The following is a 27,305-nucleotide window of genomic DNA, read 5'->3' as shown; positions in this document are numbered from 1 at the left end:
ATTGATTTCTTCTATCATATACCGATACCATATAATAGTTCCTTGGTAGCTTCTTTCTGTATAGTTAAGATACTGCATGGTGTACCACTGCAGTTATTGCAGACCCTATATTCAGTCAGTATATCTATTCAAGCAGAAGCCTTATGACTTCCTTGGGTATAAGTATATGGGAATCCTTAAGAATGATACGTATTCTCACCCAGGCTCATTTAGCTGTCAATAGGGATCAGTGAAAAATTACTTTAGCGTTGAAGCTTACACTTTGTAATGATATGAGAAAATTGAAGTGAGAATGTTATAGTCAATGCTACTGTTCGTTGGTAAAAATGTAGCTCAAGAGTTGGTGGCGAGCGGTGGTGAGTAGCTGTATTCTTACACTACTAAATTAGGGATGGCTCGCGCATATAGCTTTTCTGTAGCTTTGCGCGAAATTCCAAACAAACAAACAAAGGCGAAACGTCGGCTGAAATAAATTCATCTTATTATTTGGAGTATAAAGCTCGGTGTTTTCTAATTTTATTATGATATCTTAATTTCGTGTTTCCAGAAGTGTTTGTTGTTAATTAGATTTCAAGTACCTATGATTTATGTAATAACTAGTTTAAAAAATTCAAGCCGTCGAAAACAAGAGTTGTAATTTTGTAAGAAACTCACAATGGCCTCCACTCTTTCTCCAATATATTTAAATTATGCAATAAAAAAGGTCTAACGTAAGATCGTAGTGAAATATTATAAGTCTTGTTGTTGTTGTTTTGAATTAAGCACAAAGCTACACAATGGGCTATCTGTGCTCTGCCCACCACGGGTATCGAAACCCGATGTTTAGTGTCGTAAGTCCGCATACATACCGCTGAGCCATTGGAGGGGGTATTATAAGTCCATTAATTCACTGTATTTAGCACAGTAAAGTTTAGCCCTAACTAAAATGAAGTAAAAATCGTACAATAACACGTTGGTAATTTATCTTTTTATCTAATATAGACTTATAAAGACTTAACTAATCTTAGGCCTAACAAAACTGGACTTAATAGATTTTGGTATCTGCTGTTAGAATTATTTTGTATTATTTTGAAACTAACCGTTCTAATACACTTGGAATTCATTTGTTTCCTGTTGATTTAGTTAAGTGGAATTATGATATATCATGGTGTAAGTCTATGATCCTGTATTTAAAGAAATAGTGTTGCAATAAACATACTAATTTGAGAGCAAATGTTTTGCTGGTCTATGCTGGTAAATTACATAATTGTGTGTCACACACTACAAACAGATTTTATTGCAGTGTCTACATGTGAGCACGAACTCCGTAACCAGATATACGCTACAAATAATTTTCACTGTTGTAACTGATCGTAAGCACAAGCTCCATAAACAGCTGGTATTATTCAATTAGTTTTGATCTATTAAATATCGAGAATCTTCTTTACACGTTGTAACGGATTTACCACATTTATTATATTATAATACCTACGTTTGTTTTTGTTTTGTTGTGGACTTGGATTAGTAGTAACATAGTCAGTTCTAGACAAAATGTAAGGTCCTCTGGTCTGCAAGTTTGTAATTTTGTTATTTATAAACCATCATTTATAATAACCGTTATTACAAATTGTATTGTTTTTATGTTTGTGCATTAAAATATATTTGTGTTAAAAAGGGGAAACTGTGTGTATCAATCTTACTGGTAAATAACATAAATTTAATACATATTGACATTTAATTAATTATTAAATTTAAATCCATATTTCCGGTTATTTGAAGTACTAGTGCGTAACGTACATAATATAATAAATCGAAGATTCATCCGAAATAAATAATAATACGTAACAACATATATTTGTGGCCGTTTAGTTAAAGTAAGAAAAAATTACAAATTTATATTTATACCTATTCTTTAAGTTTGTTTTGAAGATTTGAGTTTGCACGATATTTGTACAATATAGTGTTTTAGCTCAAACTTCATAAAATGAAGTGAAATTTGGTAATTTTTAAACGGAAAACTAATTCTCACTGTAATAAACTTCAACGATAGTTATGTTGGTACACAATGAAACTAATATTACTCAAACTCTTACTAGCTTCCCTTTTTTTTATTCATCATCTCCACTTTTCCTTTCCTTTTTTAATATTCATTAATTATAACTCCCTTTCTTCTTGCCCACAGATTCAACTTCTAAATCTTTATTATATAAGTGGCATGTTAAACTCCAACATTTCATTATAGGATTGGTCAAAAAGCTTTAAAATGTGATATATTTAATGATTGTTTTCAACCTATTTTATAAGTTACGTTCTCTTGAATACAATGTTTTAATTTTTCGGTAACAGTGTAATCTTACGATATGTACCCGAACATTTTGTCAAGCATAAAATACTGACGTGGGCTGTTCTAACGTAAATGTGGATAAAATTTCTCTTTTTAATATGTCGCAAAGTTAACATACATTTCATATGGTGAGCAAAGGCTTAAACTAAATCTGTTTGAAGGAGAAGTTGAATAGCCAATCAAATTTTAGTAACGAAAGTGAGGCAAAACTAACCTCGTTTAATGGTCGATTGTCATTGTGCACGTGATTTATATATGATGAAACATTTTAACAAAAGTGGTCGACTGTGATAAACTCTACAGCTGTTTAATAGACCTTAAACAAATTCATGATGAGACCTTGCTTGGGTATTGGTGTTTTTATCTGCGTCTGTATTTTTGTACGGACTCAAGATGTTCCTGTATACTGCTGTAAGTTTATTTAGTGCATTTAATTATTACTCGACTTGTTTCATATTGTTTTCATGAATTGGAATATTGTACCGAATGAAACGAGTTAACGACTACTTGGTTTTAATGTCTGAGTATCTTCTATTGCAAATTCAATAAGTTAATAATTAATCACCTTCATTCATTCTTAGATACATTTATAATAGAACTAGTTTTTAACTTCAAGAATTATTGCATATCATCTTTATTAACGAAATACCATACATTTTTTATTTGCAAATTCAAGTTTACTGTGTTTTTTTTAATTAGTTGTTACCTCCTGAAAAGACCCGGCATGGCCTAGCGCGTAAGGCGTGCGACTCGTAATCCGAGGGTCGCGGGTTCGCGCCCGCGTCGCGCTAAACATGCTCGCCCTCCCAGCCGTGGGGGTGTATAATGTGACGGTCAATCCCACTATTCGTTGGTAAAAGAGTAGCCCAAGAGTTGGCGGTGGGTGGTGATGACTAGCTGCCTTCCCTCTAGTCTTACACTGCTAAATTAGGGACGGCTAGCACAGATAGCCCTCGAGTAGCTTTGTGCAAAATTCCCAAACAAACCTCCTGAAAACATAACATTCATAAAGAGTCTTAATTAGTAAGACTAGTTTGCCTAAATGGATAGTGTTTTTGAACAGCAAAACTGAGGATTTCTGATTGTAAACTTATTTTCCTACAAAATACGTGAGAGCTCTATAAGAGTGGTAAATAAATAGTAGTGAAAGAGCTTGTGGCTAGTGTTATTTACCAAATACCTTCCCTCTAATTTATCAGTTCAAGCGTAGCTTTAATTCTGAAACTTACTGATAGAGTTGATTCTTATAGAAAAAAAGATATTAACACACTTCATCCACGTTTAATTATCCGATGGTTTAGCTTGAAATATTATAATGATAATATTCCTACTTTGGTCCCCGCAGTGATACAAAGCATATTGCCTGTGATAAACTACTTTGGTCCCCGCAGTGATACAAAGCATATTGCCTGTGATAACTACTTTGGTCCTCGCAGTGATACAAAGCATATTGCCTGTGATAACTACTTTGGTCCTCGCAGTGATACAAAGCATATTGCCTGTGATAAAACAAAGCAAACTCAAACTTAGACTTGATAAACAATGAACTAAAATCAATCACTACCATCAATATGTTTTCTTAATACTTCAACTTACACACGAGAACATCTCACGACTTTAGTGAAATGGTGGAAATTTTGCAGTATAGATTTAACAATATAACTTATGTACATTTCTAAACAGAGATTTAACTTAAACAAACATAGACTAGTCAAGTATATATCTTTCACAAAACGTCATGTATACGTCTACATAAATGCATCATTTGCATTGAAATCGGTTTACATTTTGTTATGCGTAAAATGTTTACAACCACTGTTGTAGATTTCTCTAGATCAATCGTGTATAATGTGAGAGTCAAGAGAAACACAACTCTTGTATATAAACAATTGACAGGCTGCATGACGTGTCATTTCGAGACAGTATTTGTTTGGGCGTGCACTTTGATATTATTATTTTTTTTCCAATTATTTATTGGTCGTAATTGTGTGAGTTCCCCATATATAATTTTTTATATTTATGGTAAATCTGTTGTAACAAAACAAAGGAAAAAACATTACAGGATTTGTCAAAAAATGTATTATACGTATTTTGGAATAAAACTTTGGAACCAAAGCAAATCATGGGTCCCGCTCAAAGTTTGCACCATTTGTACCGAAAAGTTGAGGCAATAAACTAAAGATAAGAAGAATTATTTGACTTCTGGAATTCCAATGGTCTGACGTGAGAAACCACAGCGATGACTGATGTGTTTTGCTCATATAACGTGTAAGGCTGCAACACTCAAAATAAAGAGGGAAATTCTTATCCAAACTTTCAATCTGCCATAAGATCTGTTGCTTATAGACCTAATGTACCTGTACCTACTCCACCAGAAATTCTTGATAGAGCTTCATCTGATTCTGAATGTGATGTAAAAAAATCATGATTGGAATTATTTTCAATGGAAACGTCTGGTGAAACACAATTTTTTACACAAGTTGAACTTAATGAATTGGTGAGAGATTTGAACCTTCCAAATAATTCTTCAGAAATGTTGAAGTCCAGACTTTGGACTAAGAACGTAATTTCTCCAAGCACATCACTTTACTATACAGAAATTGTGAGAAAGAGTTTCTGTCATTCTTTTTGCAAGAAGGTTCATTGGCTTATTGTAACACTAATGCTAAATTAATACTAGTTCTAGGAGCAGCAGACTGTGAACTAAGTGACATTAGTGGACAGTATTTGTTTGCTTGTGCATTCTGACGTTATTTACTTCTTTCCAGTATTATTTATTCGTCGTTATGGCAACAATGACCCAAACATAAAAATAACAAATGTACAAATTGGTAAATGAAATAGTAATTGATGTAAATAAGAATTTTCTTCTTCCCGATGTGATGAACAAAATTAAATTTTTTTGAAATCTGTGCAGCTGAATTATGGAGTGTCCGTTGTTAAAAGCAAGAGAACTGTTTTACAGTTTAAACTTGCAAACCTGTGATATTAAGCTATTTAGTTTCTACAAATCTAGAATTTTTCTCCCTAATCTTTCTGTAATTCATTTCTCATAACATTAATGATGTTAGTCATTATTTTATGTAATTATTTACAGCCCTGAAATCGGACCAGTTGGAAACATTTTCAGCATGTGTAAGACAAACAGCATCTGGCTTCGTAAGTCAAGAAAATTTCATTAGTAAATGCAAAATAACCTATGAAAAACCCAACATAAAACACCATGGATTGAAAAGTTGTATTAACCAGCAAATTTACTTACTTATTATATATTAATTCACAAAAAATATTTGGTAATGACAAAAGAAAGTATGTAAATTTTATAATCTGATGGTCAAACTCTTGTTTCTTTTAATCACTTTATTGTTAAATTATGAATAGAAACCTTTTTTTTTATAATGATCACGTGTAAAACTTATAAAATATAATACTTTAAATTTATCTAGTTTCATTTACTTTCACATGGGGTCCGTCTGGGCCAAGCGTATTGAGGCGTTCGACTCGTAATCCGAGGGTCGCGGATTCGAATCCCGGTCGCACCAAACATGCTCACCCTCTCAGCCGTGGGGCGTTATAATGTGACCATCAATCCCGTTATTGGTTGGTAAAAGAGTAGCCCAAGAGTTGGTGGTGGGTGGTGATGACTAGCTGTCTTCCTTCTGGTCTTACACTGCTAAATTAGGGATGGCTAGCACAGATAGCCCTCGAGTAGCATTGGGTGAAATTCAAAACAAACAAATAGTTAAAAACAATAAAATTAAGGTGTAGATCATCAATACACTTACTCCTTCTGTACAGATATCTCTTTTATTAAAATAAAACATTGAAATACAGTATTCCCTCGCTATTCGCGGGGGTTACGTTCTTACTTCCCGCGAATAGCGAAAACCGCGAATATTGGATGCAGTTTTAAAACTTCTATGTATGAGATTATATACGGTACTAAATGCTTCCCAGACACTTTCTAAAGACACTCTTACTCATTAATACAGTAATAATGTAGTAATATTGCATGCAGTCATGTATTTCACTAATGTAGTAATGATAATGTAAACACATTTTAATTTTGTACTGCAACAATATTTTAATCAAAAAGAAACGTAAGTACAGGAGGACAGTAACACCGCATAGTATAGTTACCCATACTGTATTACTGTACCGTAAAGTCATTTTCTATGCGTATAACACATGTATTAGAATTGACAGAAAGTGGAACAAATTTAAAGGCAAACTTAGACAGATAAATACAGTACGCACAGTTCAGGTAATAATAATACAGTACAGTACAATTCAGTAATAATTGTTCGATAAAGACGTCAATCGATAAAACTGCTTGAGAGAGTAAATACAGACATACCCTCGAAAAAGCGCTTTTAGTCTCTATGACCTACAAAAATCCGGTTTACCGAGCATTCGTTTTTATGACGCTAGCCTGGTATACCGGCATACGATGCGATAGGGTTAAGAGCCTAACCTGCGAATATGCGGGGCCGCGAATGAGGAACCGCGAACAGGTGAGGGTATACTGTAATATTTTTATTCAAACAAAATCTCTCGAATACAGTAAATGATGTCAAACGTTATTCTGTACAGCAGCAACTTATTTACCAAGCGAGGAAAACATTTGAAACCAAAATTTCATCTCATAATATAGTCTGTCTTTTTAAATTTTCTTTTGATATCACTTCACTGTTTAGTAGATGTCGTGTTATACTTGTTTTTTGTTTCTTTGTTTGTTTTTGAATTTCGTGTAAAGTTACTCGAAGATTATCTGCGCTAGCCTAATTTAGCAGCGTAAGACTAGAGGGAAGACACCTAGTCATCACCACCGACCGCCAACTCTTGGGTTACTCTTTTACCAACGAACAGTGGGATTGAACGTAACATTATAACGCCCTCACGGCTAAAAGGGCAAGCATGTTTGGCACGACGGGGATGCGAACCCGCGACCCTCAGATTACGAGTCGCACGCCTTAATCCACCTGGCCGTGCCGGGCCGTGTTATACTTATTGGGATTATCTGCTCTCATGAGTTATCAAAGTTTCACACCCACTTGTGACGACGAGACGATTAATCTCTATTATGGCTAAAAAAGGTTTTATTACAATGATTTCTACCATTAGCTCGTAAAATCTAAGGCAGATGTGAATATTAACTGATTTTTATAAAATATTTATTGCCAGTACATTAGCGCATGGGACTCATGTGCTAAAAGCACTATGCCCGGTGCTGATGACGTCACGTTATTGCTTGCAACCTGTTCGGCGGATGAAACTGTTAAAATGCAGGTATGAACAATACTTACAGTATTGAATGACTTATCCACTATTTAGAAAAAAAAGTTTTTCATATAGAGATCTCAAACAGATATTGCTAGTTTTTGTATGTTTTTTCTTACTTTGACACAAATAAATCTAATTCGTTTATAAAATCTCAGAGTAAAATTTCACTACTTTTGGTGTCGAAATTTTATTTATCAATGTTGAAACTTTAATAGCTAATAAACTGTTTCGATATCTCACAAAAAATTTGTAGTATATATTTAGTAAGACTATTTTTATTTAATGTTACATCCATGTTTTTCATTGTTCACGTTAGATGGCTCTCTGTCTGCGACCGAAAGTGGTAAGTGTTGAACGGTTTTATAATAATGTATTAAGTATTTTTATTGTGATAAAGACAAAAATTGAATGGTGAATCTGAAAACTATAAGCCAGTATAACCAAACGAGACTTCTATGAACATTTAAAGGGAATTTAATCATTCAAACAGTTTTTCACGTTGTTATGCTTTCATTTCCTTCAACAAATACTTAAAGGATATCTAGCAAAATGCAACAACGTTGCTTCCCTAAAGGTTCTGAATCTTACATAACATATGTATGGTGAATATACTTTATGTATTTCAGAAAATTGGGGACAGCAGTTTTCCAAGTTTTCTTTAGTATATGTCCTAAGAGCAAGTGTTGTTCTTTTTTCTATCTAATATTAATTTGTAATTAATACCTGATAGGAAATATTTTTGTTTATATCGTCGGTGACTAACTCAAATTTATGCAAGATATTACGTAGTATATAGAAAGTACAATTGAATGAGTTTTGAAAAACAAATTTTATATCTCTAAATCAGAGAAAAACACTGGTTCTTGACATAAATTTGTGTAAAATTCTTAGACTACGAAGGTATGACTTTACAGTTGTGTTTAATTTAATACTGTCCCTATTTATCAACTCTGGCAAGTCTTTTTGTTTTTTTATATCGACAATTAATATATTCAATAATTAAGATTTAAAACAAATTATAAGTTGAAGACTCTCCGAAAACCACACTAACTACAAAAAGAAACATTCTTATAAATACAGATATAGTAAAAACAGATTATTTTCATAGTTTGATAAATAAGACAGGAATTTAACTGCTATTGAAATATTTTTAGTTTGTAATGAGTTTGAGAACAAACAGAATCAACTGTACATCTGAAGTTGTATTTTTTACTCTTATAATTTTAAAACAGAAAGATACAAGCGGCTTATTGCAGGCAATGGTAAACTGCGTGAAAAAAGCCTAGAAGAAATCTAACTGTGACAGGTTAGTATATTGTTGTTTGTTTGTTTTTTGAATTTCGCACAAAGTTACTCGAGGGCTATTTGTGTTAGCCGTCCCTAATTTAGCAGTGTAAGACTAGAGGGAAGGCACCTAGTCATCACCACCCATCGCCAACTCTTGGGCTACTCTTTTACCAACGAATAATGGGATTGACGGTCATGTTATAACACCCCACGGCTGGGAGGGCGAGCATGTTTGGCGCAACGGGGATACGAACCCGCGACCCTCAGATTACGAGCCGCACGCCTTAACACGCTTGGCCATGCCGGACCGTTAGTATATTCATAACAGAAATTTAACCATACTTAAATATTATGAATTAGAGAAATACCACAAGTATATTCCGATTGCTCAGGATCCTGCTACGTAACTACGTTATATCTGTATAAATATAACAGTACTTCTGTTGTTTGTCCATGTAACTACTGTGCAGGGTGTGGATCTTCAACAAAAGTGGTATAGTGGTTTACTAGGTCCATGCGTTTTGAGATTTTTATAAGCGTGTTTTACAACTATTTTTCCCCTTATAGATGGATTTTCACCAAATTTGATATGGAGGTTCAATTCTTGCGTGGAAAAATACATACAAAGTTCCAGTATTTTCGCGTTTATTAACATTACTTCGCTCCCTGTTGATGGATCTTCACCAAACTTTACAAGAAGGTTTATTGAATCCATGCAAATGTACGTGCAGAATTTCGAGTGCACATTTTGTGACTCGCAGTTTGTATGGGCGTTTATACAATTACATGTAAAGGAAACTACTTTTGATCTCCTAAGATAGCTTGCCCCCAGTGGTTCAGCGGTATGTCTGCAAACTTACAACGCTAAAACCGGGTTTCAATACCCGTGGTGGGCGGAGCACAGATAGCCATTGTGTAGCTTTGTGCTTACTTCAAAACAACAACATCCTATGATAGCTTTTCATTACTCATGAATTTATATAACTTTCGTCCAGAAGACGGGTATTCCAACTAGATACTCGTAATACTTAACTTTAAACATAACATGATAGCAACATTGAGATGTTCTATGAAATTCTTTTACAGGTCATATATTTTTCAATATACATATCAGAAGATGAACTGTAAACTACACTTTTCACATGAAATGTCTTTTGAAGGCCTACATTACGTTAAACATGTTAAATTTGTTATATTATTAATATTTCTATAAAAACAAATTACTTGTTTTCCCGAAAATGTAGAACATTATTTTGCATCTTTTAAACCTTCTTTGATATGTAAACTCAGTTAGAGTGGCAAATATTATTGTTAAATGTTTGGACGAATGAACTTGGGTCTCAGATGAGTACCAATTTTTTCCTCCGTTATTTAAATATTTGTTTTATGATTACAATATCATTGTGTGGCGCATATGAAAGACGATTAAAAAATTGTTTCTCAGTATAAATCCACGAGAATTCCTTTAAGATCTCAAATTTTTAACAGTCTTTCTTGAAGTTTCATAGGCTAATAAACTCGAGTTATTTAAAATGTCCGACGTTCAGCATTGCCTGTTTTAAGGAATTGTTCACGTTCCATTAAAAACAATCTCTCAGAGACTGATCCCATATACAGTTGTAATCCATATATATCTAGAAGTACTGTCTGTCCATGTAACTACGTCACAGGGTGTGGGTGGTTCTTCTCTACAACTGGTATGGTAGTTCATTAGATCCGTGCAAAGGTAGATATAAATTTTCAGTTTGCAGTTTTTACGTGCGTTTTGTACCACTACTCCGCCCATTGTTGATCAACATCAAATATGTCACGAAGGCTCGTTGAATTCGTGCAGAGATATATGCAAATTTGTGGTTTCACATTTTGTATTTACATATAAGGGAAGCATCTTTTTATGTCCTAAGATAGCCTTTCATTAATCACTTATTTACCAAACTTTTATCCAGCTAGAGACGGGTAATCTAGCTAATGGTTATCACAGTAATAAACCATGTTACAAAAAAACACACATTATTTCGAAGTGATTAAGCAATAACATTCTGTTTTATTCTTTTCCAGATAGAACAAGTTGAACCCTGGATTACAATGGAACATCGAGTTCACTGGTCTAATAGCAATAACTCATTCTTTAGTGTATTCTTCTTTTAAAACTTGTAAACGACTTTTCAAATCACAGGAATATTAGTTTTGTTATCCTGCAAAACATTCAATGTTGTTTGAAAATAAAATATTATGAAACTAATTATTCATAATACTGGAAAATTACCGCATTTACTTTACAAAGCATAGTATTTATTTTAAAATGTTTGATGTGATATAAATATCGGATAACAATGAAGAGACCCTTTATTCTCGTAGAATTAAATGTAATGGTTTTAGTGTGTTTGTGTAGCAACTGTGGTGGAGTATATGTGGTAATAAATATACAGTATAAAGAGAGATTAAATACTTGGTAAAGTTGTTTGTTTGCTTGAAATTAAACACAAAGCTACTCTATGGTCTATCTGTGTTCTGGTCACCACATGTATCGAAACCCTGTTTCTAGCATTGTAAGTACGCAAACTGGAAGGATACCTAGTGACAAAAATAAAGTTAATACTGTTAAACCTAAAACTAATAGCTAAAAGCATTTTAACACTTGTTCCTACATTTTCTTGTTTGTTTCTGTTATTCGAAGAAAGCTACATAAGAGCCATTTGCTTATAAAGTGAAGATATCTAGTTGACTGCACCAATCGCTAAATGTTGTACTAACCTTGTCTGACGTAAGAATGAGATTTGATTATCACCTTCATAGCGTACACATGTGCAGTACACGATTTGCAGCAACGGAGAGCAAACTAGAGATTCTTGAATTCACAGTCCAGCCCACGAAACATTGGTCCATGACCAGTTCTTGTTTCGACTCAAAATACTAAACTTTGTACACTGTTGCAAGTAAGTGAATCTAAGAACAATTTGTCTTGGTTATATGTTTAAAAATGGCTGGTATGGGTAGAGAAGGAACTAATAGAGGAGCGAACAACGTTTGGACCTTCTTCTGTCATCGTCAGATTCACAAAGAAAGTTAGGGTTACTGATCGGTAGCTGACCACATGTTTGAAAGCGGTTGTGTAATTGAATGTAGGAATGTAGAGGACGTGCTAAAATGTTGGATATATTTATTAATATAGGTATAAAGGTATTCCTTTGTATTGGCTTATGTTGTGCTTGAGTTGTTGCATAAGTACGGCTTCTTTCATTTTGCGTTTGTTTCTTTATTTAGTATTTGAGTGTTTTCTATGGTTATGCTGTGTTTATTTGATTTGCAGTGTTCGAAAACGTGTGAAGGTGACTTTTGTGTTCTTTGAATCTGGTTTTCATTTTTACTTGTTTCTACAAACATATAATTCGTGGAAGTTATCACATTGTATTTTATAAATAATGTTAGTGCTGTGTTTGTCAGCGTAGTTTTACATAGCATAGACCTTAGTTTTGTGCCTGGTTTTGAGTAAATTTGGTATTAACTGGAATGTCACATTTTGTTGCTAGTTTTACCCAAATGTTGGTTATTTGTCTGCTGATGTCGGGAATATATGGCATGCTACAGTATATGGTTTCGTGATTTTTTAAATCGTGGGATATATTTACTTTTGTTAGTTGATTTGGCTTTTTGTCTAGGTGTGTGCGTATAATGCTTTCTACGGTTTGTGGAGGAAACTTATTGATGTTGATGAAGTATTGTTTTATTTTGTCTAATTTGTCGTTAATTTTATCTGGTGAGCATAGTTTTATGGCTGTGTTTATTTGGTTTCTTAGAATGTTGAATATTTGTTTTCTTTCATGTGCTGAGCCCCAAGGAATGTATAGTCCAGTATGGGTGATATTTCGATGGATTTCTGTTTAAAAATGTGTATCGGTTCTTGTAATTTTGAGGTTAAGAGATGATAATTGATTGCTTTCTTCCTGTTCACATGTGAAGTTGATGTTGGGATGTATAGAGTTGATGTGATTGAAAACAGTATAAGGAACTAGCAAATGCTCTTTGAAACAATAAGTCGGTAACTTTTCTATAACTAATGGTTAGTAAAGTAATGTGTAGTCAACCTATTTCCAAAGATTATTGCATATGTGCAATATGTTTGTATAGTGGACTACCTACAACCGTATTTTGTTATGTGTTAATACAATAATGTAAATTGCAATATATTGAAATTCGTAAAGAAACACATCAAACTGACAGATGAAAGTAATTTAATTAAAAGTTATTGTTCTAAAACATCTTAATAAACAGAAAAAGAACATCAGAAACTTTAACACCTGCCATAACGTACCTCATAACGTACGAAAATATATTGGCTTTAATGGTCTTTATCCAACCTCTCAGGTTAAGGTTATTAAACATTCAATGACAACACTTCAAAATCTTGAAGTGAACCAGATCAAGTTAAACATGTGAAAAATAATGGATCTAAATTATTGAACCAAATAAACTTCAACCAGTGGCTAATGTTGCATCTAATAACAATCAAAAAGAGTTGAAAAACACTCAAAGAACCAGCAACAATCAAAGTGTTCCAATATATCAAAGGATTAAGAGACATAAACAGCTATTAAAAACCAAAGTTGTCACATATATCAAAGCGTTAAGAGATAACTAAACAACCAATAAGAACTACACTAACCCAATATATGATTGCTAGGAAGTACTAAAAGAACCATTAACAACCACAGTAATTTAATATATCAAAATGTTAACAGCTAATTAAACAGCCTTTAACAGTTAAGCAAAATTACATCGGAGACAGAAAACAAATAAAAAAAATATTAGCCAAGTACAATAACATATCTTGTGCATATTTCGTAAGTTATGATTTCGAATACAAATACTAGTATAACTAGACGCAATTACGCAGTCTCCCCGAAAACGTTTTGTTTCTTGCTTTTACAATAATATTTTATCAGTGTGTATAGTTCTTCTCGTGATTCATGGCATGTGCACGATTTGTTGACGTCATGACAATACAAAATGCAACGTTAACCGCCCCTTATATGATGTTATATTAGAGTTTACTAATTGACAGACAATACGTTACTGTATTGTGAGGTGAGTGGCTAAAACAGGTTATCCCTCAAAGCAACCTTCGTCCTCCTTTTCGGGAAGCTAAACTAACCCAACAGCTCGTTCCATTTCCATCACTTTACATATTCACAAATACTTATGTACAGTATTTAGCAGCCAAAGAAAAATAAGATGAGTGAAGTTGAAACATTTGTCAGGTTTTAACTTCATTTGTATCTAGTTACTTATTCTAGTATTTCAAAATGTGTTTGTTATTCTCCCAAGGCTTTTAACCATTTGATGCAGACAGGTTGTGATTTCCATATATTCATAGCTGCAACAGTGGTGATATTAGAATGATGGGTTATGACAACGATGTGATAATTTCGGTATAACTATTCTAATGCCCACTGCATCAGAAGATGTTGGATAAAAAATATTCAGTTACAAGGAAGTGAGACTCAGACAAAGTGTATTCAAGGCAAATCATTTAACTGTTAACATGTTTGGATGATCACAAAACAATTCCTCCCTAAAATATAACTCTGCAAGTTTGTAATAAAAACTAAAACTCGTGAACGAAAATCTCTTCAAAAGTTTTCCTAAAACAAACAAAAGTAAGATGTATCGATTGAAACAAGTCTAGGATGTGCATGATAACTGTTGTTGTTTTTAAAGCTTTGAATAACTATATATTAACTTATCTCAACTAAATTAAAATATATTTCCAATATTTCTTTATTTTCTCTAGAAAGACCAGAGAAGAGGATGTTATTGTCAACGTTATCTATATGACTCTAATTATTGTAGTATACATTATATACCGATAATCATAACAACCTAATTAAAAGAAAAGTAACCAAAAACGTTAAACTAACAATCTTGATGTGGTTATTAAAAACGTTAAACTAACATTTCACTGATGTGGTTATTAAAAACGTTAAACTAACATTTCACTTATGTGGTTATTAAAAACGTTAAACTAACATGTCACTGATGTGGTTATTAAAAAACGTTAAACTAACATTTCACTGATGTGGTTATTAAAAACGTTAAACTAACATTTCACTGATGTGGTTATTAAAAACGTTAAACTAACATTTCACTGATGTGGTTATTAAAACATTAAACTAACATTTCACTGATGTGATTATTAAAAACGTTAAACTAACATTTCACTGATGTGGTTATTAAAAAACGTTAAACTAACATTTCACTGATGTGGTTATTAAAAACATTAAACTAACATTTCACTGATGTGGTTATTAAAAAACGTTAAACTAACATTTCACTGATGTGGTTATTAAGAACGTTAAACTAACATTTCACTGATGTGGTTATTAAAAAACGTTAAACTAACATTTCACTGATGTGGTTATTAAAAACGTTAAACTAACATTTCACTGATGTGATTATTAAAAACGTTAAACTAACATTTCACTGATGTGGTTATTAAAAACGTTAAACTAACATTTCACTGATGTGGTTATTAAAACGTTAAACTAACATTTCACTGATGTGGTTATTAAAACGTTAAACTAACATTTCACTGATGTGGTTATTAAAAACGTTAAACTAACATTTCACTGATGTGGTTATTAAAACGTTAAACTAACATTTCACTGATGTAGTTATTAAAAAACGTTAAACTAACATTTCACTGATGTGGTTATTAAAAACGTTAAACTAACATTTCACTGATGTGGTTATTAAAAAACGTTAAAGTAACATTTCACTGATATGGTTATTAAAAAACGTTAAACTAACATTTCACTGATGTGGTTATTAAAAAACGTTAAACTAACATTTCACTGATGTGGTTATTAAAAAACGTTAAACTAACATTTCACTGATGTGGTTATTACGGTTTGCTCACCTTTCTTTTTACTTGATTTCAGAAACACATTCATAGGCGATCTTACCGAGTCTTTCTTTCTGGAGCTCTTAAAAATAATAATTTTGAATGTATTTTTTGTGCTAATTTTAATTGAAAATAATCAGAAAAAAACCCAGACTACTATTGTAAAGAACTCTTTATTTTAACAGTCTAACTGATATGACTTTGGTGGAAGTTTAAAACTATATTTTTTAAGTAAATATGTGTATTTTTGATTTCCTATGTTCTAAAAACATAAATCATTTAACGTAATTTTTTACCATTATTCCATATGTGTAAAAACGTTTATTGTATCATTATGTTCACTTCAACGCGTACATACGTACAGTATTGTCCAAAATGTTCGAATATTTTGTAGCAAATGATATCATTATTATTAAGATGAAATACAAATAAACTTAGTGTTATCAAACTGAGATATACATGTTATATGAAACATGTACAATGAGACATGCCCTATGGACATCATAAACAATTTATTATAACGGCTAACAATTTTAACAGAAATGTGTAGAAAAATGTGTAATTAAGCTTTTTTATTTTTCACAACAAAACTTTCTCAAAGCACACCTAGTGACAAAATATAATGTCAAACCAATTATTATACATAGCGCCTCTAACTCTTTACCAGTTCACGTTAAACATTCAGTCTTTTGTTATTCCTTTTGTGATCTAGTAAGCCATGCAAGGCGATATAGCATACTGTCTTTGAGATTACTTATATTATCCACTGTCTTTTCATCCCAACTTGTCACTAAAGACGCTCTAACAAGCTACAGTAACTGGTTTGGTGTCGTGGTTAGTATTTTTCCGGTTCGGTTCAACCCAACAATTTTCAGATGGGATTACAATCTTGAGATTTTGCTGGCCATGACAACTTTGTAACGTCGTTTTGGTCGAGATAATTCTGTAAGAAATACCACCCTGGAACAAAAAGTTACTTCTAAAGCTTTCTCTAGCATATTGTAGTCTTTCATTATCTGTTCTCCAGGTAAACGACGAACATGAATCCTACCATTACTTTTAACATGTCGAAAACAGAACTCAACTAAAAAGATGACAAGTCGCTAATGTCCTGATTGCAAGTTGGCATGTTATCTTGCTCAAGTAACACAGTAATGGTGGTGAATTCTAGCTAATATCAGTTTGTAGATTTCCCTTCTTGCAAAATAATTTTGTTTCTCGAGTCTCATATTCACTCTTCTTTTGGATACCCTTGAATGAATGTGTTCATGTCATTACTTTCGTAAAGTGTTGCAAGACTTATTTCGCCCTTTATGTGTTAACTTAATCAAAACATAGTCATCTCGGGATGTAATTAATCGGCGTCTGATTGTAGAATTGTTTAGAACAATATTTTCTGTAGCGTGACGACGTTTCAGAATTCTGGATACATTACACTCAGAATACTCTGCTTTTCTGGCAGAGTCAGTTTGCTTCATACCGTTTCTGGACAGTCGAACAATTTAATGCATTATAATTTCTGGCAAGTGATGAGACATGGGTCTATATTAAATACAAAAAATCTGTAAGAAAAAAGCGGTTATTTGTTTCGAAAAAAGATAATACTGTGGGCACACCCTTATATTTAACACAGATGTGTATGTGTGTTTTGACTAACAAACACTCAAAACAGACTAGAATAACAACTCATTCGTGTTTGTTCGATACTATGATACAATAATTACTTCATGCAAGTGTACAGTAATATCAATATAGCCTATCTTGGCTGTTGTATAACTAGACAGATGTAACTTATCATTACACGTACATGAATACGTATACAAGTTTATAATGTAAAACTGTAGTTTTATAACTGAAATAAAATAGTAAAATAACAACAACAAACTACTATAGCCTATTTTGCTCATATAGTTAACTCATTATCCATACCATGTACGTTATTATTACTATTTTTTATTTTTTAGCATAAAAGATGACAAATGTTGTGTTCTACCCTAAACATTATGAACCTCTAGAAAGTGTCTACAAAAGTTAATTCATCAACTTTACTTAGTGTTTTACTCTACAAGGAAATGAAGCTTTTCAGAAAGTTTCAACATTTTTTAGGACACCTAGTCTTTGTCCAGTGATAAGAAAGAAATAGATTCAATTATTCTTTTTCTTAGTGGTATGAATGTGATGAAGAAAGTTCAATGACACACGTTTATAAAGTTTGATTGTTAAAAATGTAAAGACTTTAAAGTAACCATCACTCGCCGCTAAGAGAAACAACTTTGAAAAGTAAGCATACCAGTGCGGTTGTGAATTCTGGACGAAGCGCTTGCAACGAGAACGACTAGTTATTTTATTTTATCTTTAGAAAATTTACAGTATGCGTTAAGTTTAGCGCTAGCAGAATGAAACAATAAATTCAATCTAGCTGAAGCATTTATGTTACTATTTTGTTAGTTGTAGATAAATATTTTCCTGTAATCAGTGATGACCGAGCACTTAATATTCTTCTTATCTTCATTCGATTACTCTCGTTTCGAGAGTTCATTTTATGCCGTTACTTTCATAATAACAGCCTCATCCTGTGTTGCTATTGATTCTAGCTCTTTCTCAGAAGTTCTGACTTTCTAATCTTCATGTAATCAAGTTGATAATCTTTGCAAGATCAGTAAAATCATGAGCTCTTTCCCTCTAAGAGCTTATTGCTTTTATTTAAATATCTAGTTAAACAATGACGATTACACGTACTTCAAGTTACAAATAACACACACAAAATAATATGAAATTCATCCAAAAATTCTTGAGCAAAAAAGTAAGTCACAATTTTAATTTAGCTCAAACTCAGCAAAATAACTCAACTTGGCATTGCTTCCATAGTGTCAATTTGTCCATGTGCAGTTATGTATATTTTGGGTCGTAATTCACCTATGAATCATCAATGAACAAAATATGTTCAATGAATTTATTGCTAACTCAGTCTTACAGCAAATGACTAAAACGATAGAACGTGAGTAATCCTAAGCTGTTTTGCTTGCTTTGCTGTATATAAGATATCCCCTAATGACGGAGCTACAGTAGAATTTTGGCTTTTGTTTTTCTCACTCAAGCATTTTTACATGTATGTGTAGGCAGGGGTAATATATTTTATAAGTACTTGCTTGTAGACAGGTATAACGTTCCATAGTTACACATAGATGACACAGGCCTACGAATTTTAACTCTATTAAAGTCGTTTTGGTTTTAATAACAGAGTTTTCATAATTAAGCGACGCATATTTTGAAAATAATATTCATTTTTTGCTATCACGTAAAGAATTTTAGGAATCGGGAAGAATAAAAATTATTCAATTAAATTATTATTTCGTTTACCACAATGAAGATTTTCATTATTATGTGTGTTAATAAAAATACAATCATACTGAAGAAAAGAGAAGAACACTGATGCCAAACGAATATGCATCCTCATTCATTCTGATCTTTTATTCTGTAATCTACGTCTTTTTAGTCTCAAAACTGTGTGTTGTGGTCTTTCTTTTATGCATTACGTCTGGAACATGTTCCAATGGCCAGCAGCAACCATACATCATTTTTATGTTCCAGCTTCCCTGATACCACCCCTCTATTCTTCAGACATTCCAATGAAACCTTTTCCATTGTTCTTCGCTAACGCCCTCCCCCACGGCACAGTGATATGTCTATAAACTTACAACGCTAAAATTCGGGTTTTGATACCTCTAGTAGGCACAGAACAGTTAGTTCATTCTGTACCTTTGTGCTTAATTACAAATTTTCAGAGAAATAGTCAATATCTGAGTGTAAAAAACGAACTTTCAAACTGATATTACAACCCAACTCTTTGAATTTATAGAAGCATGCTATTGAGAAAATTTTCGTAATTTGAGTTCAATTTATTTCTTAAAAACGTGTCAGTAACATCTTTAGAGACAATCAACACTTGTTTTTCAACTTTACTAATTTACTTTCGAATTGTTCATCCAAAGTCAATTTTCTAGTTAGAAGCTTAGAAACTTTTTTAAGTTTCGCTTCTGAAAGAGCTTGGAATCACCCAAATGGATAATTGAAACAGTTGCCATCTTTAACAAGCCCTAAACAAACCGCTTCATCAGGATCAGTTTTATGTGAAGTGAAAGTAGTAGGACGTACTTTGTGCCAAGTAAACTTTTTACGTTCAATGTTTTTCGATCATGTTACTAGGCTGAATCTATATGGCCATTTTTTCTATATCCAGTGTTGATTTCATGCTCTTCTGCCCCATTCAAACAAAACAATTGAAAGTTTGTATAACCAGATTAATGACATAACAATATACAAAGGACTTTTAAGTCTCCACAAAGTATCAGCCAACCATATTCTTTGTACTTGACCTCGTTAAGAAGAGTTCGTGATTTTCGTAGTTTCCTTCAAGTGAGCCGAATGAGCAATAGGAACAGATGCATATATATATGTTATCATTGTAAAGGAAAATACCTTTTAGACTTCTTTTCGAGAAATTAATGAGCAATCACCACTCACTTGGTTCATAAAAAGCAACTCCTAGCATTGGTATTAATTTACCAATATTGTTGCAATAAACCAGTAAACCTTCTTGCGAAAAGTATGATATAAGCTCTTTCTCACGATTTTTGTACAGTAAAATGATGTCCCTGGAGAAAGTACGTTCTTAGTCAAAAGGCTGGAGCTCAGAATTTCCGAAAAGTTCTTTGGAATGCTCAAATCTCTCATCAAATCGTTAAGTCCACTTTGTGTGAAAAGTTATAGTTCATCAGACTCTTCCGTTGAAAACAATTGTTATCTTTATTTCTATTTACATCAGATTCAGAATCAGATGAAGTTATAACAAGAGTTTCTGGGGAGTAGGTACAGGTACATCAGGTCCATGAGCAACAGATCTTATAGCAACTTGAACGTTCAGATAAAATATTTCCTTATTATTTTGAATGTTGTAACCTTGCATGTTACATGAGCCAGGAAACAGCAGTCATCTCTGTGGTTTATATATTCACGTCAGACCATTAAATTCGAAAAGCTAAAGACTTTGTCTTACATTTAGTCCATTGTCTCAACTCTTCAGCACAAATGGTACTTTGTGGGAGCTCGTAATTTGCCTTGGTTTCTAAGTTTTGTTCCAAAATACATGTAATACGTTTTTTTTGACAGATTGTTTAATGTTTTGTCTCTGTTTCATGACACAAATGTAACAAGTTTCGTTACTACAAGCATAACAGAATATGTTTAAATAATTTACATAACATCTTGCTGCCGTAGCGACGAATAAATAATTGCAAAAATAATAATATCAAAGTGCAAATACTATGTAGAAATGACATGTAATGCGGTCTGTTAACTGTTTATATGTTAGCATTGTGCTTCTCGTGGGTTGTAGAGCAATCGAGAAGACTCTCGCGTCGTGATTGATACAAAGAAATCTACAGCCAGTGGTTGTCAACATTTTAAGTATAACAAACTGTGACCTAATTTCAATGAAGATGATTCACTTACGAAAAGGTGCGTATGACGCGATGTAAAAAAATGTATATCATTTAAAGATTCAGCCTACAGGAATTATTGTACAAATATCAAGACAATAAAAAACTATCGCAGGCTTGTATGATTGGCCAAGTGTAACACATCACGACGGACATGTAGATGAGCAGACACGTCTATGTATGTATGTTACATGAATTCACTCCCCAGTGCACAACAGTATGTCTACGGACTCACACTGCTAGAAACCAGGTTTCGATCCCCTTGGCGAACAGAGCACAGATAGCCCAATGTGAAGCTTTGTGCTTAATTCCAAATGCTAAATCAATCAATAATCAATTACATTAATCAACGATTAAGTCATATAGCAGACACAAAGCCATAAAACATAAAATATAATACTATTGAATTTTGAAAAATAAATTTGATTGGTAGTACTAGTTATGAAAATTAAGTAATGAATGTTGTCAAAGTGGGATTACTTATGATATTGTCATATTGTAATGACAAACATTATTACTTACAATCATTGGGTCGAAACATGTTGCAAACTGTAAGTAAAAAAGAAAGGCAAATATTACAATCATTGGATAGAAGCGCTTACAAAGTGAAAAAAAGAGTAGATTGACAAAAATACACTCATTGATTTGAAGTACCTTACAAACTATAAAGAAATAAAAGAAAAATAGTACACATTGCAATTATTAAATCTACACACCTTGTAAATTTTTAGAAAAGAAAAGAAGAAAGGCGACATTACAATAATTGATCCGAAACACTTGCAAACTGCTCAAATAAAAAAGGCAAACATTTAGAAAAACTTATCATACATGTGTATATGCTGTTTATCAAGGAACCTTATAGATAACGCTATCAGTTATATCATAGAGTTAATTTTACTGTGTTTAAATACATATAATAATGCACATTAGCTCTAACGTTAAAATATTTAAATATAAAACCTTACTACTAAGAATCAATCGATATTAACTTTCGAGCAACGTAAGTGATCTACTCAGATCATAATCATAAATCAACCCTGTAAAGCGCATGTCTAATAAAATATACATTTCTTAAATTCATTGTTATGAAGATTAGGACGAATTGTATAGTCAGTTGGGTATCCTCGCTGACAATGATACTTTCTGCTGTAAACCTAAACGTATATTACATGGTTTGGAAAGTTTATTAGTTTTAAGAAAGTTGTAAGTTGATATATAAAGCTAACGATGCAAAATAATCTTTACAATAAAGACTTCAGATAATAAAATCGTTTATTCAATACTATAATGAATGACAAGTACTAAACATTCAATTTTTTGAAAACTTTGACTCATTCCGCATTTCAAATAGCTTTTAAACGCTGTTTTATCTCAACCACGATACACTATTTGGGTGATACTTCACAAACGTCCCAATAATTAGCGAATCTAAAAACAACTTTTTTTCATCACTGTATTGAATTCATATTAGTTTTGAAACTTGCACTATATCCGTTTGGTAATAAATAAATTATATTTTTTATGTTATCCTTCAAACTTAAATTGGTGGCGTATAACTTATGATATTGATTAAAACTATGTTAGCGTCCAATTTCAGTATGTTTAATGACATACCATTGAAACTTCCCTATTTCATTACAAATTCTCTCTAATGATATAATTAGACAACTTTCCTACTTCAGTATGAAGTGCCTTTGATAGTAGAACTAATAAGCTTTCCTATTTTAGTGTGACGTATCTGTGATGACAGAAATTACACAGCTCTCTTACTTCAGCGTGAAGTGTGTGTAATGAAAGAAATTATACAACTCTCCTATTTTGTACGAAGTGCCTTTGGTGATTGAGATATAACAATGTTCATATTTAAGTATCAAGTGTGTTTGATGATAGAGGTATGAGAACGTTCATCTTTAAGTATGAAATGTCTTTGATGATAAAACTGAGACAACATTGTTATTTCTTTCTGTCTGAAATTTAATGTTGATAAAACTAAGAAATCTTTCATATTACTTGTGAAATATCTGTGATGATATAATTAAAACTTTTCTGTTTATTTATGAAGTTTCTGTGATGATAGAACCAAAATAATGTTCCTAATATAGCATGAAGCGTGACTAATAGTCAGTGTATAAATTAGAATTAAAATAACAATACAATATTTCTTTAATGACCTGGAAGTAACAGGAATAACATTTTGAAAGAGTAATTGTTTCATAATAAAGTCCTACATTCAGACGAGATAGAGATTAAAAGACGTCTTACCTCTCGTCCTATCTTGTCTGGAGTACAAACAATTTTTACAGCTGCAGAATCATCTTGTCCTGGTAAGATACGGTCTCGACAAATATCCCACAGAGCAACAGCCTGCCAATAGATGTCAGCACTTACTCTATGAGAAACCAACTCTCAATAAACATTAAGGTACATAAACTAAACCTTACATCAAATGGAAGAGGAATTTACAATTTCAGAATTAAAAGCAAATTATTATGCTGAAGCTCATATCTTTGCCACCATTTATTATGCACAAACAATTCAGGAATGTATGATCCAAAACTACACAAACAGACGAACAGACCGCACAAAGAGGGAAGAATAAAATATTTTTCCTTTGATATCGAGATGACATTTTCCAAAATGATTATTGTTAAAGTTGTTCATAACATATCATTCATTTAAAACAGTAAGGAATTAAAGGTGGAAAGACGATATGATTTGTAAGATATTAGAGTGAGTTAATTTTCACTTTCATTCTAAGTAAGACGTTTCTTCTGATCGAATATTAATATTAATAATCACATCCAACATTATCTTAAAGAAGTTTAAAACCCAACTCCCCAGTAAAGAGTTTAAATTATTGTACGTATTAAATGTGGGATTATGTATGCATTTATCTGAAGAGACGTTTGGTGGCACTGCAATCAAAGATTTGATGACTTTCAGAATTTGTGGCAAATTTGATATGTGTTAAATTATAACAAAAGTGGTCATTTTTTCATTCATAAAAGCGTTGTACTTGATAAGTAGGGAGCTTTGAAGAATAGGAGTTAGGGTTTTATTAATTCACTGCAATGCTTATGAATGTTATTTAATATATACCTTTTATTACCACCATTTTGTAAACCACGTCACAACTATCATAATATGATTACTTGTAAAAATAATAATAATTAGGAACTGGAATATCAACTTCATGGAATAAGTTTACATTAGTGTGTTCCTGATATATCAGTCACAAATGGGTCGTCGATAAGTTGTAAATTTAAAAATATTAGAATCACAGAGTCGTTTCTCCTCAGTGAACATACCAGATAACTCAATGTGGATCTGCTATAAGAAAAACACATACACTATTTAAGGCAGCACTGACCATTAAAATTGGGAAAATTTGAATTATGAGAAAACACAAAACAAAAGAATGATGTTGCAATTTATGAAGGTATGCTTTCAAGTATACGTCCTGTGCATAATTAATGTGGCAAAGATAAGAAATAGATAATGTAATCTGTTTTAACACCGTAACTTTACGTAGGAATGAAATAAACATGTGAAAATGAGTGCTCGTGCTCTTTGCGAACATTCACACTGATTGAATTAAAATCTTTGCAACTTTTTTGCACTGATAACAAGTTTTGGGCAATTAATTTTAATTAATGCCTTTGCTATTGATAATCAGAGAGTTGGTAAAGATTTTTAAATTTTAAATTTTGTGCTAAAATTCATTCTAAGATTGACTTTAAAGGTGACGTGGAAACAGAAAGAAACTAATTTTTAATTACTTGGGTCAAGTTAATCAGTAAATATTTTTCATCTTTTATGTTTCAAATAGAAAAAATCTTGAATTTAGTTTTAATGCTGATTTCAGAAATATAAATTGGAGAAACGAAGATAATATTTTTTTTTTATTTTGGTTCCGAAACAAAAGAAGTACTTCTATCATTACACATATACCAAGGTATTTAAATGAATTACAAAACATCCAGACAATAAAAAGTATCTATTTACAAAGTGACAAATTTAATGTTAAAATTAAGAAGTGTTCTTAAGTATTTGATTGAAGAGGTCATCATTTTAATGCCTATGATATCAAATGATCTCGCAGAGATACGAGTCAATCATGTTACGAATGGTTCACACAGTCACTTTTTACGTGTCTTAACCGTATTCCAATTACTTTTAATTTGTTGGAAATTTTAGAGATATAAATTTAACTTTGGAGGATTGACTTTTGATGAGAAAAAATTTGGAAAACATTTCCATTTTTCAAAAGAAATTTTTAATTAAATTATTTTTTATTTAAATAAACGTAATTAATTAATAGTTAATCTTATTTGATCTAACCTTACATAAGTTGACCTAAACTAGCAAAATAAAATATATAAAATATATTTCCTTTCGTTACTCAAGTTTTAATTTATATTTCTGAAAGCTGCGTTAAAACTACATTCAAAATATTTTCTATTTGAACGCGGATCATGAAACAGAAAAGATTCATTATTTGAAAAGAAAACTGAATTATTTACGTAGAAAAGAGTTTACACTTTTGATTTACTAAATTTGAAAATTTTTATTTTTGAAATATCGAGGACGCTCTTCAAGGGTTAATGTTACCTTAAAAACTAGGACGTTAAACCTTCTTTAACAAACAGCAGGTTTGGACCAGTAGTAAAGATGTGTGATATTAAATTTGATAAAAACGTATTCTTCACGATAATACTTTTAATTTCTTATTTTGATTCACTTTAAATAATGTTAAATGTAACTACAAGTTTCAAATCTTATTTTCTGCAATATTCACCTCTTTAGGAAATCTCTCTCGCACGCACACAACAAATTGTTTTAGTTCATTGAAAAGAAAACTGAATTATTTACGTAGAAAAGAGTTTACACTTTTGATTTACTAAATTTGAAAATTTTATTTTGAAATATCGAGGACGCTCTTCAAGGGTTAATGTTACCTTAAAAACTAGGACGTTAAACCTTCTTTAACAAACAGCAGGTTTGGACCAGTAGTAAAGATGTGTGATATTAAATTTGATAAAAAACGTATTCTTCACGATAATACTTTTTAATTTCTTATTTTGATTCACTTTAAATAATGTTAAATGTAACTACAAGTTTCAAATCTTATTTTCTGCAATATTCACCTCTTTAGGAAATCTCTCTCGCACGCACACAACAAATTGTTTTAGTTCATTGTCGCGTAGATCTGTAAAATAAATAAATAATTAAATTTTGTAAGAATATATTAACTTCAAATAATACTCACAGAAGTGGTCATAAAACATTAACTTTTGGTATAATTGTATTTTGTGTACGTCGAATTACATGCAAATAATTAAAAAGCTCAAAAGCTAAATTTCGGAAACCAGTACGATAAACATACTTATAACTGCTACTGACGTTGACTATTATTGTTATTATAAAGTTATACCCATCCATTTCAACAAACGTTGTGTCCTATAATAGGAAAATTAAATATATATATATTTTATTCTATATGTTTTGAAATTTAGGTTTTATATTTATGTGTATTAATGAAAAGTGATTGTTAGGATGGATGACTTACAACAGAATTCAGGCAGTTCATCAGTCATCACAAGGATCAGGCAAACTGAAAGAACGGCGACAGTCAAGAAGGTCTTCATTACCGACATGATGGTTTGGTGAAGATATTTGGACAGTTATCTCCTGGGTTCGCTTTTATAAGATATTTAGTCAACTAACACACGCCAGTTACCATCTGCTCTTATTACTCGCTCTCACACGTTATCTTACATCTAAAAGCCAGAGCAGCTGTGGCAGGTGGCCGATTTTCTGCAGTCAGAACATGGTTCAAGTTAGATTAGAATTTTTTGTCAGATTTGTAATTTCTTTACAATGCTCTTAAAACTACACTCCCTTGTGGAAACCGGATTTTAAAACACGTGATTTTAATTATCCCTTATTGTACTGCACATCTTATGCCAATTCTTCGAAACTTGTCTAGGAATTTTAAAATTTCTTAAGAATT

The 27,305-nt window shown here is 32.1% G+C and overlaps 2 protein-coding genes and 1 long non-coding RNA gene across 5 annotated transcripts; 1 reads left to right on the top strand and 2 right to left on the bottom strand.

Annotated features, from left to right (window-relative positions):
• Positions 1 to 2,566: 2,566 nt before the first annotated feature.
• LOC143250535 (uncharacterized) lies at positions 2,567 to 11,339 on the top strand. 2 transcript variants are annotated; one of them, XM_076501232.1, is made up of 6 exons: positions 2,567 to 2,734; positions 5,421 to 5,482; positions 7,508 to 7,612; positions 7,923 to 7,949; positions 8,839 to 8,912; positions 10,952 to 11,339. In XM_076501232.1, the coding sequence occupies exons 1-5, from the start codon at positions 2,653 to 2,655 to the stop codon at positions 8,890 to 8,892; spliced, it is 330 nt and encodes a 109-aa protein (XP_076357347.1). In that variant the 5' UTR covers positions 2,567 to 2,652; the 3' UTR covers positions 8,893 to 8,912; positions 10,952 to 11,339. The 2 variants fall into 2 exon arrangements, with proteins under 2 accessions (XP_076357347.1, XP_076357346.1); XM_076501231.1 differs by lacking the exon at positions 8,839 to 8,912.
• Positions 2,625 to 6,193, bottom strand: LOC143250537 (uncharacterized). Its single transcript, XR_013028229.1, has 2 exons — positions 5,780 to 6,193; positions 2,625 to 4,725 (listed from the first exon to the last, which is right to left on the bottom strand). It is a non-coding gene; the product is annotated as an uncharacterized LOC143250537 (long non-coding RNA).
• Positions 10,918 to 27,042, bottom strand: LOC143250536 (uncharacterized). Of its 2 annotated transcripts, none has more exons than XM_076501233.1 (6): positions 26,862 to 27,034; positions 26,440 to 26,501; positions 23,555 to 23,656; positions 21,815 to 21,841; positions 15,810 to 15,877; positions 10,918 to 11,088 (listed from the first exon to the last, which is right to left on the bottom strand). In XM_076501233.1, exons 1-5 carry the CDS (start codon positions 26,947 to 26,949, stop codon positions 15,818 to 15,820), a joined length of 339 nt encoding a protein of 112 aa, XP_076357348.1. In that variant the 5' UTR covers positions 26,950 to 27,034; the 3' UTR covers positions 10,918 to 11,088; positions 15,810 to 15,817. The 2 variants fall into 2 exon arrangements, with proteins under 2 accessions (XP_076357348.1, XP_076357349.1); XM_076501234.1 differs by lacking the exon at positions 10,918 to 11,088 and adding an exon at positions 14,409 to 14,535 and having other exon boundaries at positions 26,862 to 27,042.
• Positions 27,043 to 27,305: the final 263 nt, after the last annotated feature.

Source organism: Tachypleus tridentatus, chromosome 5, assembly GCF_004210375.1.
Source record: "Tachypleus tridentatus isolate NWPU-2018 chromosome 5, ASM421037v1, whole genome shotgun sequence".
NCBI lineage: Eukaryota > Metazoa > Arthropoda > Merostomata > Xiphosura > Limulidae > Tachypleus > Tachypleus tridentatus.
This window is presented reverse-complemented; position numbering and strand designations above follow the sequence as displayed.